Source organism: Vulpes lagopus, chromosome 9 (genome assembly GCF_018345385.1).
Source record: "Vulpes lagopus strain Blue_001 chromosome 9, ASM1834538v1, whole genome shotgun sequence".
Classification (NCBI taxonomy): Eukaryota; Metazoa; Chordata; class Mammalia; order Carnivora; family Canidae; genus Vulpes; species Vulpes lagopus.
In genome coordinates this window covers 22,067,910-22,082,423 of record NC_054832.1, presented here as the reverse complement: position 1 = coordinate 22,082,423, position 14,514 = coordinate 22,067,910, and the positions used below count along the sequence as shown (strand labels likewise).

Sequence of the window (14,514 nt, the reverse complement as noted above, 5' to 3'; positions counted from 1 at the left end):
CCGGCATGAAGCCTGCTTCTCCCTCTGCCTGTGTCTCTGCCTCTCTCTCTCTCTCTGTGTGTCTATCATGAATAAATAAATAAAATCTTAAAAAAAAAAAAAGCTTTGCTGGAACAAAATTCATTTCCTCTCTCATACAAAACAAACCGAAAAATTACAAAACTGCTATGAGCGATCCACTCCTAACATGTTTTAAGTTTGTTATATTGAGGAGAATGGATCACTGCTTAGTTAGAAGGCCTTTAGGTGATCTGGGGGCACTTCAATTATAGTTTGTTTCTGTTCTTAACAGGAGGCAGTGCTTACTAAAATAAGTCCAGAAGGACACATTAAAAAGAGTAATTGTGACTGCCTCTGAGAAGATGGTGGTTGAAGATGGATGAAAGTGAGAGCTTCTTTGCAATACATACTCTTTTTTGCTTTTTGATTTATGTACCATAGGTTCAAGGGAAAATACTTTGGTTTTAATTGTTTTAAAGGCTATCCTTAAACCAAACTTGAAAATTTATCTACAGTTATCTACAAGTCCTCATTTGGAGGTAAAAACAGAAGATAAAGATCTTAATAGTCAGGGTATCAGGTTGGATTTTATTTTGTGTAATGGGGATTTTCCAAAAGGTTCTTGCATTCTAGGACTATAGCTGTCCTTTAAGATAATTATTTATGGGATGCCTGGGTGGCTCGGTGGTTGAGTGTCTGCCTTCGGCTCAGGTCACGATCCCAGGGTACTGGGATCAAGTCCCACAACAGGCTCCCTGCAGAGAGCCTGTTCTCCCTCTGCCTGAGTCTCTGCCTCTAGGTTTCTCTCATGAATAAATATATCTTTTTTAAAAAAAGGTAATTATTTACTCAGCAGCATTGTGTGTAGTAGTAGCCAAGTATAAAATAGAATCTGTAAGACCAGTCACATGAGGCTTTTGCAATAATTCAGAGAGTAAGAAATGAATACTGTAGATAACACAGTTATAGACTCACAAACTAAGTGATTCTAAAAAAAACAATCCAAGGGAAACCCTATAGAGCAATCAAAGATGATATCAGAAGCCCTAGTGACTTGGGCAGATGGTGGTAACACTAACAGACAACAAAAAGCATCTCACTGGAATCACTGTAACAAGTATATTAGCATACTAATAGGCACATGTAATTTTAAAAATATAAAATAAGATTTTGGGCAGCCCGGGTGGCTCAGCGGTTTAAACGCCGCCTTCAGCCCAGGATGTGATCCTGGAGACCCAGGATCGAGTCCCACGTCCAACTCCCTGCATGGAGCCTGCTTCTCCCTCTGCCTGTGTCTCTGCCTCTCTCTCTCTCCGTGTCTCTCATGAATAAATAAATAAAATCTTAAAAAAAAAAGAGTAAGATTTTTAAAAATCCTAACTCCTTTGGCAATGATGCCAAGAAGCAGCACTTCAATCCTCTATACATGGGAAAATAAACTATATTATACAACTATTCTGGAGAGCAATTTGGCAACATGCTTAAAATCATGCATAATCTTCAAGCCATTAACCTCAATGTAGGTATTTATTAAAGCATAGGGAAAACATTAGAAAAGTAAACCTCAAAATCTTAATGGTGCTACCCACCCTCATGTTATGAGCTTATAAACTGAGAAATTTTCTTTCTGGTTTGTGTGTGTAGGCGTGTGCATGTGCATGTATCTATGATTGATTTCTCCAAACTTTCCATTCAATGAATACATATTAATTTTTGTTTAAAAAAATCGAATTTTAGCACATTACTACTGTCCCACAGATAAACTTTTGCTACTTACGTCAGATTAAACTAGCTTGGGACAAGGATAGAAGTAGAAGAGGTACTGAGGAAAAAAATTCATATTAATCATCAGGATGTGAGGAGTATCTGTGGTATTTAGGTACTATTTGGAGTAAAACTAAAACTCTAAAATGTTATGCCAAAATACAGCTGCTATCCAGACTCAAACAGTAAAAAAGTTTTATATTTTGATTAAGTTAATACTAAGTTATCACTATTTTGCTGAAATCAATTTTCTCTCCTGTATTTTTGGGCTTGGTGCCAACATTAACAAAAATACAGGGTACTACTCTGGCATACACCAGTGTCCGTTTCAGCTTTTTCGGTTTTAATGAAATAAGTACAGTTTGTCACCATATAGATGGAGATGTACATTGCACTGTAATTTCTGCTATTAAATCTTATCTTTAACAAGATATAACCATTTTATAGAATGATCTAAAAAAATAAAAATTAAATTAAATTAAAATTTTTTTAAAAAATGATCTACAGTTTATGGGGAAAAAATCTATTTTCTCTTTAAGTATATTTTCTCATACATTGCTGAAGGAAATCATGTCCAAGTACCATAATTTAAATGATATTTTACAAAAGAAAAATTATGAACTAATCTCCAAGAGAAAAGGAAATGCAACCAAGTTTCCATGTCAGTGCTGAAATCGTTAAGTTTTCACCCAAGAAATTAAGGAAGACCTGGTAAAGTACAAGTGAGGATACTTGACCAGAGGACCCTAGCTAAAGCCTAATGCTTTGTAGAGGCTTGTCTCCCCAGTATTAAAGGCTGGACTAAGCTGAACATCCAGAAAAATGCTAGGAAGACTTAAAATACCTAGTGTTGCTCAGCAAAGCTCTTGAAATCTCAGATTTTAAGCTGAAGATCAGAATTTATAATTATATAAGAGCTAGCTGGAGCCAAAGATGACAAGAAAACAAAAGAAACCTAAATATTGTGCAACCACACCTTTTAATGTCAAAAAAACCATTTGAAGAGTACATATGCCATTTCATCTGGGTCAGATATGCTACAACTAAAGTTAAAATTTTTCATTATCTTCCATTTACTCTGTAAAACATCGAGTTTGGAATCCCACTGTAATGAATACCAACTATTAAAATCAATACCAACTACTGAATCTGTTACTAGCAATAATTAAACATCAATAAAAATAATATATATTAAGCTTCTATTTATTACAATAGGAAGGCCACGTTATCCTCATATTAAGGAAGAAACTAAGACCCAGAGATGCAACTGATTTTTTAAATCATTTCCCCCATGAGAAATACCGTGTATGCTATGCCCCTTAAGTTATTCCAAGACAGCTACAAGAAACACTGATATATATGCCGTAAACAAGAAGCACGATCAGAAAGCGGTCTCAAAAAGGCAATGGATTTCAATAAGCCCTCTGACCTTAAAGGAAAGGAACAAAGTCCAGAATGTCTGCACGATTATACAAATCTTAAAAGCATCCTAAGAAGTCAGACAGACTTAGATTTGCCTATCCTAAGGCAAGTAAACAACCTTACTGAGGAATACCTACCAGCACTCCTCTCAGTTGTCTTTGGTATGCCTCCTATTTTCTTCAATGTTGATTCCCCAATATCTTACAGTGTGACCCACCAGCTAAAGTTGCCTTTTCCTAAATAAGAATGTTTACTAAATTGACTTCTTTTAGCTACAAATCTTCCCCTTGAATATGACAGATTATTAAATATACAGATTCTGATATATTAGCTTTCTTGTACATTTTAAAGTTCTAAGTCTCTAAGAGACTTAAGTTTTGGAAAATGCACTTCCTGATGCTTGAGCAAGAAACACTGGATTAATTCTTTTGTGAACACTACTTCTATTTCCCCTTATCCTGAGATTCATCAAGTCACATAACCTATATATATATATATACATATATATATATATATATATAAGCTTCCTCATTTGTAAAATGGGGGTAATAATGGTTCCCAAATCAGAGCTATACAGTTTCAACGCTATAATAGATATAAAGTACTCTGAATAGTACCTAGCACATTAATAAGAGCTAACATCTACTGAGTACTTACAATATATGAAGCAGTTGAATAATGGAAAACAAAATGAAAAAAGGTGGCAATTTGTGATTTGAGTCCAAGCTCCCAATTAAAATCACTTTATGCCCTTGAAAAGCCACTCAGTTTCCATGAGTGACTGAATAGACATCTAATCCAGCTAATATTAGTTCTATCAGCTCCTGAAGTTCCAGGGATATAATATTGTATGTCCTGTCAAATGTTTTAATCTACTATAAAACACTATTACTTAAAATTAGTGATATCTTACTTGCCAAAGCAAAAAATATAAGTAGTCAAAATGTCAGACTGCATACTTAATTCAATCCTCACTCAGAGTCTGTTTAGTCTCATATTAAAAATAATGCTAACAAGACTGCTTATCTGGTTTACTATCCACAGCAAATGACAAGTTGGAAATAAATGGGGTAAAAGACATGTAAATTTACCAACAAAACAGTAAGAAAGAAAGGCAGCCAACTAGAAAGACAAATTACTCAAGACACCTCAAAGACACAGGACAATATAGAAATAAACAGATGTAAATACCCAACGGGATTCAAGAGGACTGTCTAGTATGGGGCAATAAATTTTGTTCTTAATGATAATACTAAGTCATCAAAACTTGGCTATGTCCAATATTCTCTGACTAAAGAGGCAGAAATTCATGTAATACACTTCAGAATGATTTATAATTAAAATGGCTAAAATGTAAAAATTTTGGTGCTTGAAAGAATGTCAAGTTATTTGACTAAAATATCCAAGTACGTGAAGCAACTTATTCTTTCCTGAAGACAATCTGGAACACCTGGGTGGCTCAGTGGTTGAGCATCTTGCCTTTGGCTCAGGTTGTGATCCTGGGGTCCTAGGATCCGAGTCCTGAATCGGGCTCCCTGCAGGGAGCCTGCCTCTCCCTCTGCCTATGTCTCTGCCTCTCTCTCTGTCTCTCTCATGAATAAATAATAAAAACCTAAAAGGAAAGAAGGAGCCAAGAGCCACACAATTTTTTGTTGTTGAAACATTAAAAGGCCAAACTGTATTCTACTTGAGACATGGATTTTAGACTAGGGCTTCCATTTTATAGTTTAATGCGCTGCAATCTAGTCTCTGCAACTTCATGTAGTGTCACACACACACACACACACACACACACAAAATATACAGTCATATGTGTCATAGCCTCGTATAATCTCCTTACAAATTGGAATTACTCATTTCAGTTCACAAAGCACTTCTACCACCATTTTCTCATCAGATCTGAATAACCACCAGTTAAGTAAGACAGGTAACATCTACCCTTAAAACTGTTGTGAGAATCAGACATAATCTAACTGAACTTTCCTTCACAGGGTCTTATAAATAGCAGGTGCTCAATTAACACTAGTGATTTTTCTTATAGATAAGACACCGATGCTTAAATATTTTTTTTTTAATTTTTATTTATTTATGGTAGAGAGAGAGAGAGAGAGGCAGAGACACAGGCAGAGGGAGAAGCAGGCTCCATGCACCGGGAGCCCGACGTGGGATTCGATCCCGGGTCTCCAGGATCGCGCCCTGGGCCAAAGGCAGGCGCCAAACCGCTGCGCCACCCAGGGATCCCCAAGACACCGATGCTTAAAAAAAGGAAGAAATATGAGTGAGTTTATAAAGCTCAGTCTCCCAGACTCACTGTGTTCCTCACCAACACATTGCTACAAAGCATTTACTGCCCCAGTTTCCTCACGATTCATTTTCAAGAAAATTTCTTGTACCACAGAACTGTATTAATTCATTTATAGTATCTTAGTGCTTTCTTTGTGTCAGTCACTATTAACATTGCAGTGAACAAACCTGACACTGGCCCTGCTCTCAGGAAGTTGGTATTTTAGTTTGAGAAAACAAGCAACAGGGCAGCCCGGGTGGCTCAGCAGTTTAGTGCCACCTTCAGCCCAGGGCCTGATCCTGGAGACCCGGGGTTGAGTCCCGCATCAGGCTCCCTGCGTGGAGCCTGCTTCTCCCTCTGCCTGTGTCTCTACCTCTCTCTCTCTCTCTGTGTCTCTCATGAATAAATAAATAAATAAAATCTTTTAAAAAAAGAGAGACAGAGAGAGAGAAGACAAGCAACAAATCAGAGAATTTCAACAGTAACAAAGGGCCCAACAGAGCGAATATAAAGGTCAATGAACTGATGGGGTCACCGTAGAGCAGTTGGGAAGTACCTGTGAGGTAACATCTGAGCTGACACCCAGATGACAAAGTATATGGAACTCTGACTTTTTCATTTATTAGTAACATATTCTACCTTACTTCCAATAAAGGACGGATGAGGTAGCTAACAATTTTAAACAGTAAGATAGTTTTACATAAAGAGAAAAACAAAATTTAAAAGGAAATAAATTTCTATGGTAATTAGTTTTAAGCACTGGAACTATGAAAGATACAAATATTTTACAATTTGGTACCTTGGGGGCATAGTCAGTTAAGCAATGGTCTGACTCTTGGTTTTGGCTCAGGTAGTGATCTCAAGGTCAAGACCAAGCCCTGCTTCTGGAGTTTGGCTCCAGACTCAAGAATTCAGCACAGTGTCTTCTTGTCCCTCTCCATCCCCCACTAACAATCACTCTCTCTGTAAAATAAATAAATAAAATCCTAAATTTTTTTTTACAATTTTGCCTTCAAATTGTCATCTCAGTGAGAAAAGAAAAATAAACAGGAAACCAGTAATGAACAGTCTAGGACCATGTGTCAAGATGAGCAATATAAGCAGTCATCATAAAAAGTTCAGATAAAGGAAGAAATCAATGTGGACCAGAACAATACTTCTCAAACATTAATATGCCATAAATCACCTGATGCAGTAAATCAAGATGGGGGCCTGAGATTCTGATATACTGTATTTCTGCATTTTTAACAAGGTACCAGGTGAGAGCAACTCAGCTTGTCTCTCTAATCCATGGAAACTGGTTTGGGGGAATGACATGGGTTTTACGTGAAAAGTTCAACAGGAAGGATAAGTTTGATCTTTTCTAGGAACAATGAGATCATCTGACTACAACAAAGATCCACAGATCCACTCCTCCATTCCAAGAGGATACATGAGCACTGACTCTGCAGCGTCAGTACAAGTGACAAGTACAATGATAAGTACAAGTACAATGTGACAGTACAAGTCACATTGACAAGCCTAATGGAATGGACAACGAAAAGATTCTTGTGAGATACCGTTTCACACAAGGGAAACAAGCCATCTAATTGTCCATTAATGGTCAGATGAGGACAATTATGTCATATTTATACAATGAGATGCTCTACCTGTAATGAAAATGAATGAATTATAGCCACTTTGTCTAGAATGGGCTAATCTCAAAAACAATGTGAGATATGCATATATGACTCAAGACATTAGAGAACATGTACTATGATTTAATTCACATTTCATTCATATTATCAATATAAAGAGGCAAAAGTAAACAAATTGTTTAGAAATACTCTATGGTGAAGCTATAAAGAAAACCCAATCCTTGAAACAAAACTCACAATAGTGATTACATAGTCGGGATTAGGGACGGGAGAAAAGAACGAAATAGGGGAAGAGGTTTCAAAGATATTCATAATGTTCTATTTCTCAGGTTGAATGGCAGATAACTGGATGTTAATTTTGTGATTATTTAAATTATGTATCATAGATATAATTGCATGTGTGATATTTTGCATGTGTGAGAATATTTTGGCATTTTTTATACTTCTTTGCAAATGCTATCAATGATTTTTCTAAATACTAAATCAGGGGGACACCTGAGTGGCTCAGCAGTTGAGTGTCCGCCTTTGATTCAGGATGTGATCCCAGGGTCTGGGGATAGAGTCCCACATCAGGCTTCCTGCATGGAGCCTGCTTCTCCCTCTACCTGTGTCTCTGTCTCTCTCTGTGTCACTCATGAATAAATAAATAAAATCTTTAAATAAATAAATACTAAATCAGGGATGGAGATTCTAACAGTGAGTTGAAGAAAGAATGAAAAACTACAAATCTATGTAATTAACCGTTGACTTCAAGAGGAAAAAAGTGGCAACTAAGAATGGAACAGTGTTACGTGAAAAAGAGAACTGAGCATTTTAACATGGGAAAAGTCCTGACAATGTTCGTAAAAGAAAGGTAATATTAAAGATATAGAAGATTTTATGAAATAGACCAAAGATAGGAAAGGAAAGGGTCAATACAAGAAGAAAAACAGGTCTTGACCTCTAACAAGATGGCAGGAACAAATGTAATTAAACACCAAGCTAACGAATTGTCCTATGTGGCTGGAACATACACTTTCTACAAGTCTTGGAAACAGTAGGAAATTAATCTGAACACAAAACCAAGGACATCTTAGAAGGCCTTGAATTCAATACAATATCACTGTAAACATTTCAGGAAGGAAGTTAACAAGATCTTAACTTTCACATTAAGTGAAGGTTTTAATGAAAGTATGAAGGAAGGGGGCACCTGGGTGGCTTAGCTGGTTAAGCATCTGCCTTTGGCTCAGGTCATGATCCCAGGACTCTGGGTGCCTTGTGTCCAGCTCCTTGCACAGAGAGGAGCCTGCTTCTCCCTCCCTCCCTGCTCTGCTTGTGTGTTCTCTTTCTCTTGCTATCTCTCAAATAAACTAAATCTTAAAAATGAAAATTAAAAAAAAAATGTATGAAGGATTGACTGAAGAGGGCTAAGAGAACAATTCAAGATATCATTAAAATAATCTATAAGATATCAGGACATGAACTAGGATCAGTATAAAAATGAGGGACACCTGGGTGGCTCAGTCATTAGGTGTCCAACTCTTGATTTTGGTTCAGGTCATAATCTCAGGGTCATAGGATGTAGCCTCACAGCCAGCTAGCACTTGGTGGGTGGGAAGTCTGCTTCTCTCCTTCCTCTGACCCACACCCTTACCCTGCCCACTCCCTCTCTTAAAATAAAGAAATCTTAAACAAAAATAAAATGAAATCTTTTATTCATTCATTTAAATTCTATCCATATCAGCTAAAAGGTTCTATTGGAAACATAACTCATGAAAGAGCATAGTCCCTTGCCTGCCCTCAGGAGCTTACATTCTGGTGGGGGAGACAAGAAAACAAGGACAGTTACAGGCAGTGGAAAATGCTATGAAACAGAGTGGTGTGATGGAGGATGATGGAGAGATACATTTCGACAGGTTTGGTAGGCAAAGCCGTTCTTAAAATGCGGCATTAAAGTCAAGGACCAGGGCAGCCCGGGTGGCTCAGTGGTTTAGCGCTGCCTTCAGCCCAGGGCGTGATCCTGGAGACCTGGGATCGAGTCCCATGTCGGGCTCCCTGCATGGAGCCTGCTTTTCCCTCTGCCTGTGTCTCTGCCTCTCTCTCTCTCTCTCTCTCTCTCATGAATAAATAAATAAAATCTTAAAAAAATAAAAATTAAAAATAAAGCCAAGGACCTCGAGGATCATAAGAAGCCACCAAGTAGTAAGAAATACTTGAGTATTTCAGGAGAAAACAAAGAACTAAAATGTCATTAGGAATGTAGTCTACAAGTAGGAGGTGAGTTTGGAGAAGAGACTAGAATAGCAGAACCTTGAAGAATGGGGTAAGAAGTCTATATTTTATTCAAGTGGACATGGTTGATGGCATATAGATGAGAAGCAGAGAAATTTGATATAGGGACGCCTGGGTGGCTCAGCGGTTGAGCGTCTGCCTCTGGCTCACGCTGTGATCCTGGGTCCTGGGATCAAGTCCCGCATCGGGCTCCCTGCATGGAGCCTGCTTCTCCCTCTGCCTGTGTCTCTGCCTCTCTCTCTCTCTCTCTCTCTCTGTCTCTCATGAATAAATAAATAAAATCTTAAAAAAAAAAAAAAAAGCAATGGAATTTGATACATTTTGGAGGTGGAACTAACAGGATTTGCTGATGGAGGAAAAAAAAAAATGTAGGTTAATGCCTAGGTTTTCTGACTTGTTCAAATGCATAGATGATAGATCCATTTCCTAAGACGGGAGACCAAGGAAAGACCAAAGAGGAGAAAGGAAGGAAAGGGAGATGGCCATACTTTTATTTTGGACAAGTAAAATTTGAGATGCCTCTAAGATATCCAAATAGGGATGTCAGGCAAGGAGTGGGGTGTTCAAGAGTGGCACTGAAAAACCAAGTCTGGCAAGAAATATAAATCTAAAGGTTATCAGAATATAAATTATATTTAAAGCCACAAAAAAGGAATTCAAGGAGTATCTACTGTTGTGACTTTTTGGAACACAAATAATAACACTTGAGCAACTAGGGATTAAATGGTCATTAACTATGTCCCAGAACACTGTTCTAGTTATTGACACATATTAAGCCAATTTTAATCCTCAAAACAACCGAAATGAGGAACATAAATGTAAAGATTAACTTAACCAATACCATTCAGCTAATTTTAATTTTTTTTTTTAATGATTTTACTTACTTATTCATGAGAGACACACAGAGCGAGAGGCAGACACAGGCAGAGGGAGAAGCGGGCTCCATGGGGGGAGGCTGATGCGGGACTCGATCCCAGGACCTGAGCCGAAGGCAGATGCTCAACCACTGAGCCACCAGGCGTCTCTTATTCAGGTGGGACTCAAACCCACGCCGTCTGGCTCCAGGAGTGTGCTTTTACCTCCTCTGGTTACACCAGTCAAACAGAGACCGGATAGAAAGATGCCTAAACCCCAATCCCGAGGCACTCCAACAGGCACAGACGGGGAAAGGGGAAGCCAACATAAGAAGTGTTTATCCCCACTCCACGGCTTCACCGGCTCACAAGTGGCTATAAAGTCAATCTCCACTTGGGAAGTTACGGATGTCAGACCCCAGCAGAGAAGCAATGAAGTTTACCTCACCTTCCAAAAGCCGTAGATTCCTAGATCCTTCTTGACACCTCCCTTCCCCTGTGTGTCTTCCAGACGACTCTTTCTCCAAATCTAAGCGTCTCATGACAAGACCCCAACAATCTGTCACACACACACCCCTAGCCCCTGTTCCCTAAGTCCTCAACCCCCACGATGGGTGGCAGAGAAAGTTGTCGCGCCTCCCCACAAACAGTGAAGATGAAAGAGAAAGGTTTTCGGGGAAAACTCTGTCCCAGTCTCACCAGGCCCCAGGCAGAGGCTGCCAAGCAGCGCGTCTGGCGGGACAGGACGAAGAACTGAGGTCCCCACGTGGACCCGGCGAAACGGAAGCCCACTCACCAAGCCATCTATCTGCACTTGCTTCACGGCCGAATCTCCGGACCCGCCTTTGCCTTTGCCTTTCCCCGCCGGGCCGGTGGTGGAGCTGGAAGAAGTGGCCGCGGAGCCGGCGCCTTCCTTGCGGGACGCCATCTTTTCAGCCGGACAGGAAAAAAGAGAAACGTGAGTGGCCGGAAGCGGAAGTACGCACTTCACGTGACGTCACGCACAGCCCGGCGCCGAGGGGCGGAGCGGGGAGGAAAGGCTGGCGCGGGGCCCCGCCTCCCTCCGCCCGTCCCGCTTCCACGCTCCCGCCAGGGTGCGCCTTTGCGCATGTGCGAAGTGCGTTTGCGGCTTCTTTCTCCTCAAAAGCTTTCTAAGACGCAGGTAGATAGACTTTTAAAGGAATCTCCCACCTCACGTTTAGTCGGTCTCCATGAGTCAGTTGGCCGTAACAGCGTTATAGCTCTCATGCATGTAGCGTCCCGCCTGAAAACGATTTCACTTTTAATTTTTTTTTTTTAATTAAAAATTTTGTGAAATTTTGTAAACTATGAAGAGCTCTGCTAACTCCGATCACACATACTGGGAAACTGAGGCGCAGTTTGTCCAAGGTCATTCTGTGGATCGGTACGAGCTGGTATTGCAATTTGCTTTATTTAGGTAATTTTACATAGCGGTCTCTAACCACTTAGAAATTAATTAAAATATGGCAGCTTTGATCAGAATACAAAGAATGAATAGCCCTTTGCTGATACTAGTTTCATGCAGGATTTACCCGAGTACCAAAGAAGCTATTTTACGTAGTGTTCAGGGTTGATGCAGAACATACTCCCTAAAAATCATGCTGACTTCTGACAGTTCTCTGAAATACAAAACCCAAGTCTTTGAAAGAATACTAAAAAAATAAATAAATAAAAATTTTTTAAAAAGAAAGAATACTTGACAGCTTTAGCAAATCATTTTAGATAAGGGATTTAAGACATTCTTTCCGTCTTTCCAAATTTTGCCTGTTGCTTATTTTTGAAATGTTTACGCCTTCAAGAGATGTCTATGCAGAACTGATCATTCCCAAATTGATTTTCCCTAGACGCCTCCACTGAAATCCACACCGTCATGTCCATCTGCCTATGCAACTTCTCTACTTAAACGTTCAACATGCTCTTCCAACCCAGACTTTCCAAAACTGAACTCCAAATACCACCTCCCTCCATAGTCTTCCTCATCTCATTTGATGACAGCTCAATTCTTCCAGTTTATTAGACCAAAAACCCTAGAGTCATCTTTGACTTCTCTGTTTCCCTCACACCCCTGCAGCCAACCCTAGCTCAGACTCTACAAGAAAGGGGATTCTAGGAAGTATGATTCCAGCTTAGCAAAGTTGACATAGTACAAATCCACCCAATTATAGGCTGTCGAAAAGAAACTCATTTCAAATATAGTAATATAGGCACACTGAAAGTGAAATGATGGAAAATATATCATGCAAACATTACGCCAAAGAATGCAGGAGTGGCTATATTATTAATACCAGATAAAGGAGAATTTGGAGCAAAGAAAACCACCAGAGACAGAGAGAGACGTTATATAATGATAAATTGGCCAATCACCAAAAACACATAGTAATTCTAAATGTGTATTCCCTAGCAACAAAGCTGAGCTTCTGTAAAGAAAAAACTCCTGGAACTCAAAGACAAATAGACATATACACAGCCATAGTTTAAGACATCAACTCCCCTCTCTCAACAATTAACAGAACAACTAGAGAGAAAATCATCAAAAATATAAAAGAACTCAGCAATACCATCAACAGGATCTAATCAACATTTATAAAACATTCCACCGAACAACAGAATACACATTTGTTTCGTTATTTTCAAATGCCCATGGAAGGTATGAACCATATCCTGAGCCATGAACAAACCTCAACAAGTTTAAAAGAACTAAAATCACAGAATATGTTCTCCAACCACAACAGATTCAAACTAGAAGTCAAAACAAAAAGGTAACAGAAAATTTTCCAAATACTTGGAAGCTAAACAACATGCTTCTAATAACCCATGGATCAAAGAGGAAGTCTTCAGGGAACTTTAAAAACACAAACACATTGAACTGAATGAATGTGAAAACATAAAATGTCAAAATTTGTGAGACACAGCTACATCAGTGCTAAGAGAAAAGTTTATAGCTAAATGTATACATTATGGAAGAGGAAATATCTCAAATCAATAACCAAAGCTCCCTTCTCAAAATCTTAGAAAAATAAGAGCAAAATAAACCTAAAGTCCTGGGTGGCTCAATTAAGCGTCTGCATTTGGTTCAGGTCATGATCCCAGGGTCCTGGGATTGTGTAGGGCTCCCCATTCATTGGGGAGTCTGCTTCTCCCTCACCCTTCCCCCTGCTTGTGCACTCTCTCTCTCTCTTTCCCTCTCAAATAAATAAATAAATAAATAAATAAATAAATAAATAAATAAATAAAATCTTTAAAATAAACATTAAAAAGGGCAGCCCAGTGGTTTAGCGGTTTAGCGCCACCTTCAGCCCAGGGCATAATCCTGGGTTCTTGGGATTGAGTCCCATGTTGGGCTCCCTGCAGGGAGCCCGCTTCTCCCTCTGCCTGTGTCTCTGCCTCTTTCTCTCTCTCTGTCTCTCTCTCTCTCTCTGTGTCTCTAATAAATAAATAAAATATTTTTTAAAAAATAAACATAAAAAATAAAATAAAATAAACATAAAAAATAAAACCAAAGCGTGCAGAAAAATTTAAATAACAGATTATTGCAGAATGCTGATTATTCTCTACTGATCACCCAAAGAAGTTTGGTCAGAGTCATTACATTGTACTTCTGCCCCCCGCCCCAGCCAAAAGCAGTTTGATATCATGGATATTAATGTTATTGTGGCTATTCATTTACTGAACAAAATATATTTACCCTGTATTTGTAATAATACATTCTTCATTATTTCTGTCACAGGAACTAAAGTTTTTAGCAAACTTCTACATATCCCAAAAATATTACAAATTTAGTCAGAAGCAAAAAGAGAGAGGATGGGAAGGACCTTCCAAAGCAAGCTGTGGGCTGTGCCGGGGGGTGACTACTGCCTAGAGTCAGGAAGCAAAGAATAGCCTGTCATACCTGAATGAAAAAGTGAAAAAATAAACAGTCTGACTAGTTCTGCTTTGTGGCATAGTAACTCTACCCACTAGGAAAACACAGCCCATTGAATGTCAGACTGTCACCAGTCCAGCCAGCCATATACTCTAGAAACCAGCCAGTGTTGGAGCTGCTTTTTCTGACTTGGCTAAGGCCTACTTAAATCTTTCAATGTAGTAAAATGAGAGTCAAGACACCCAAGATGAGCCATAGGATTTTTTTAAATGCCACTTTATTCCTATTTAGTACACAGATGAGCAGAAGAATTTTTTTTTTTTAATATCAGCTTATTCCTATTCAGTTGTTGCCTGCTTCCAGACCTCTGTGGAAGGCAAAGTTCCTTTGAACATCTGA

General features: G+C 39.0%; 1 protein-coding gene across 1 annotated transcript in view; it reads right to left on the bottom strand.

The window, feature by feature from the left end:
* The window catches only part of EIF3H (eukaryotic translation initiation factor 3 subunit H), a 95,886-nt gene extending 84,690 nt beyond the window's left edge, over nucleotides 1–11,196 (bottom strand). Inside the window, exon 1 of the mRNA XM_041769409.1 lies at nucleotides 11,029–11,196. Within this exon, the coding sequence (XP_041625343.1) occupies nucleotides 11,029–11,160 (132 nt within the window). The 5' untranslated portion in view covers nucleotides 11,161–11,196. The remainder of the gene's footprint in view (nucleotides 1–11,028) is intronic.
* Between the last annotated feature and the right edge of the window lie 3,318 nt (nucleotides 11,197–14,514).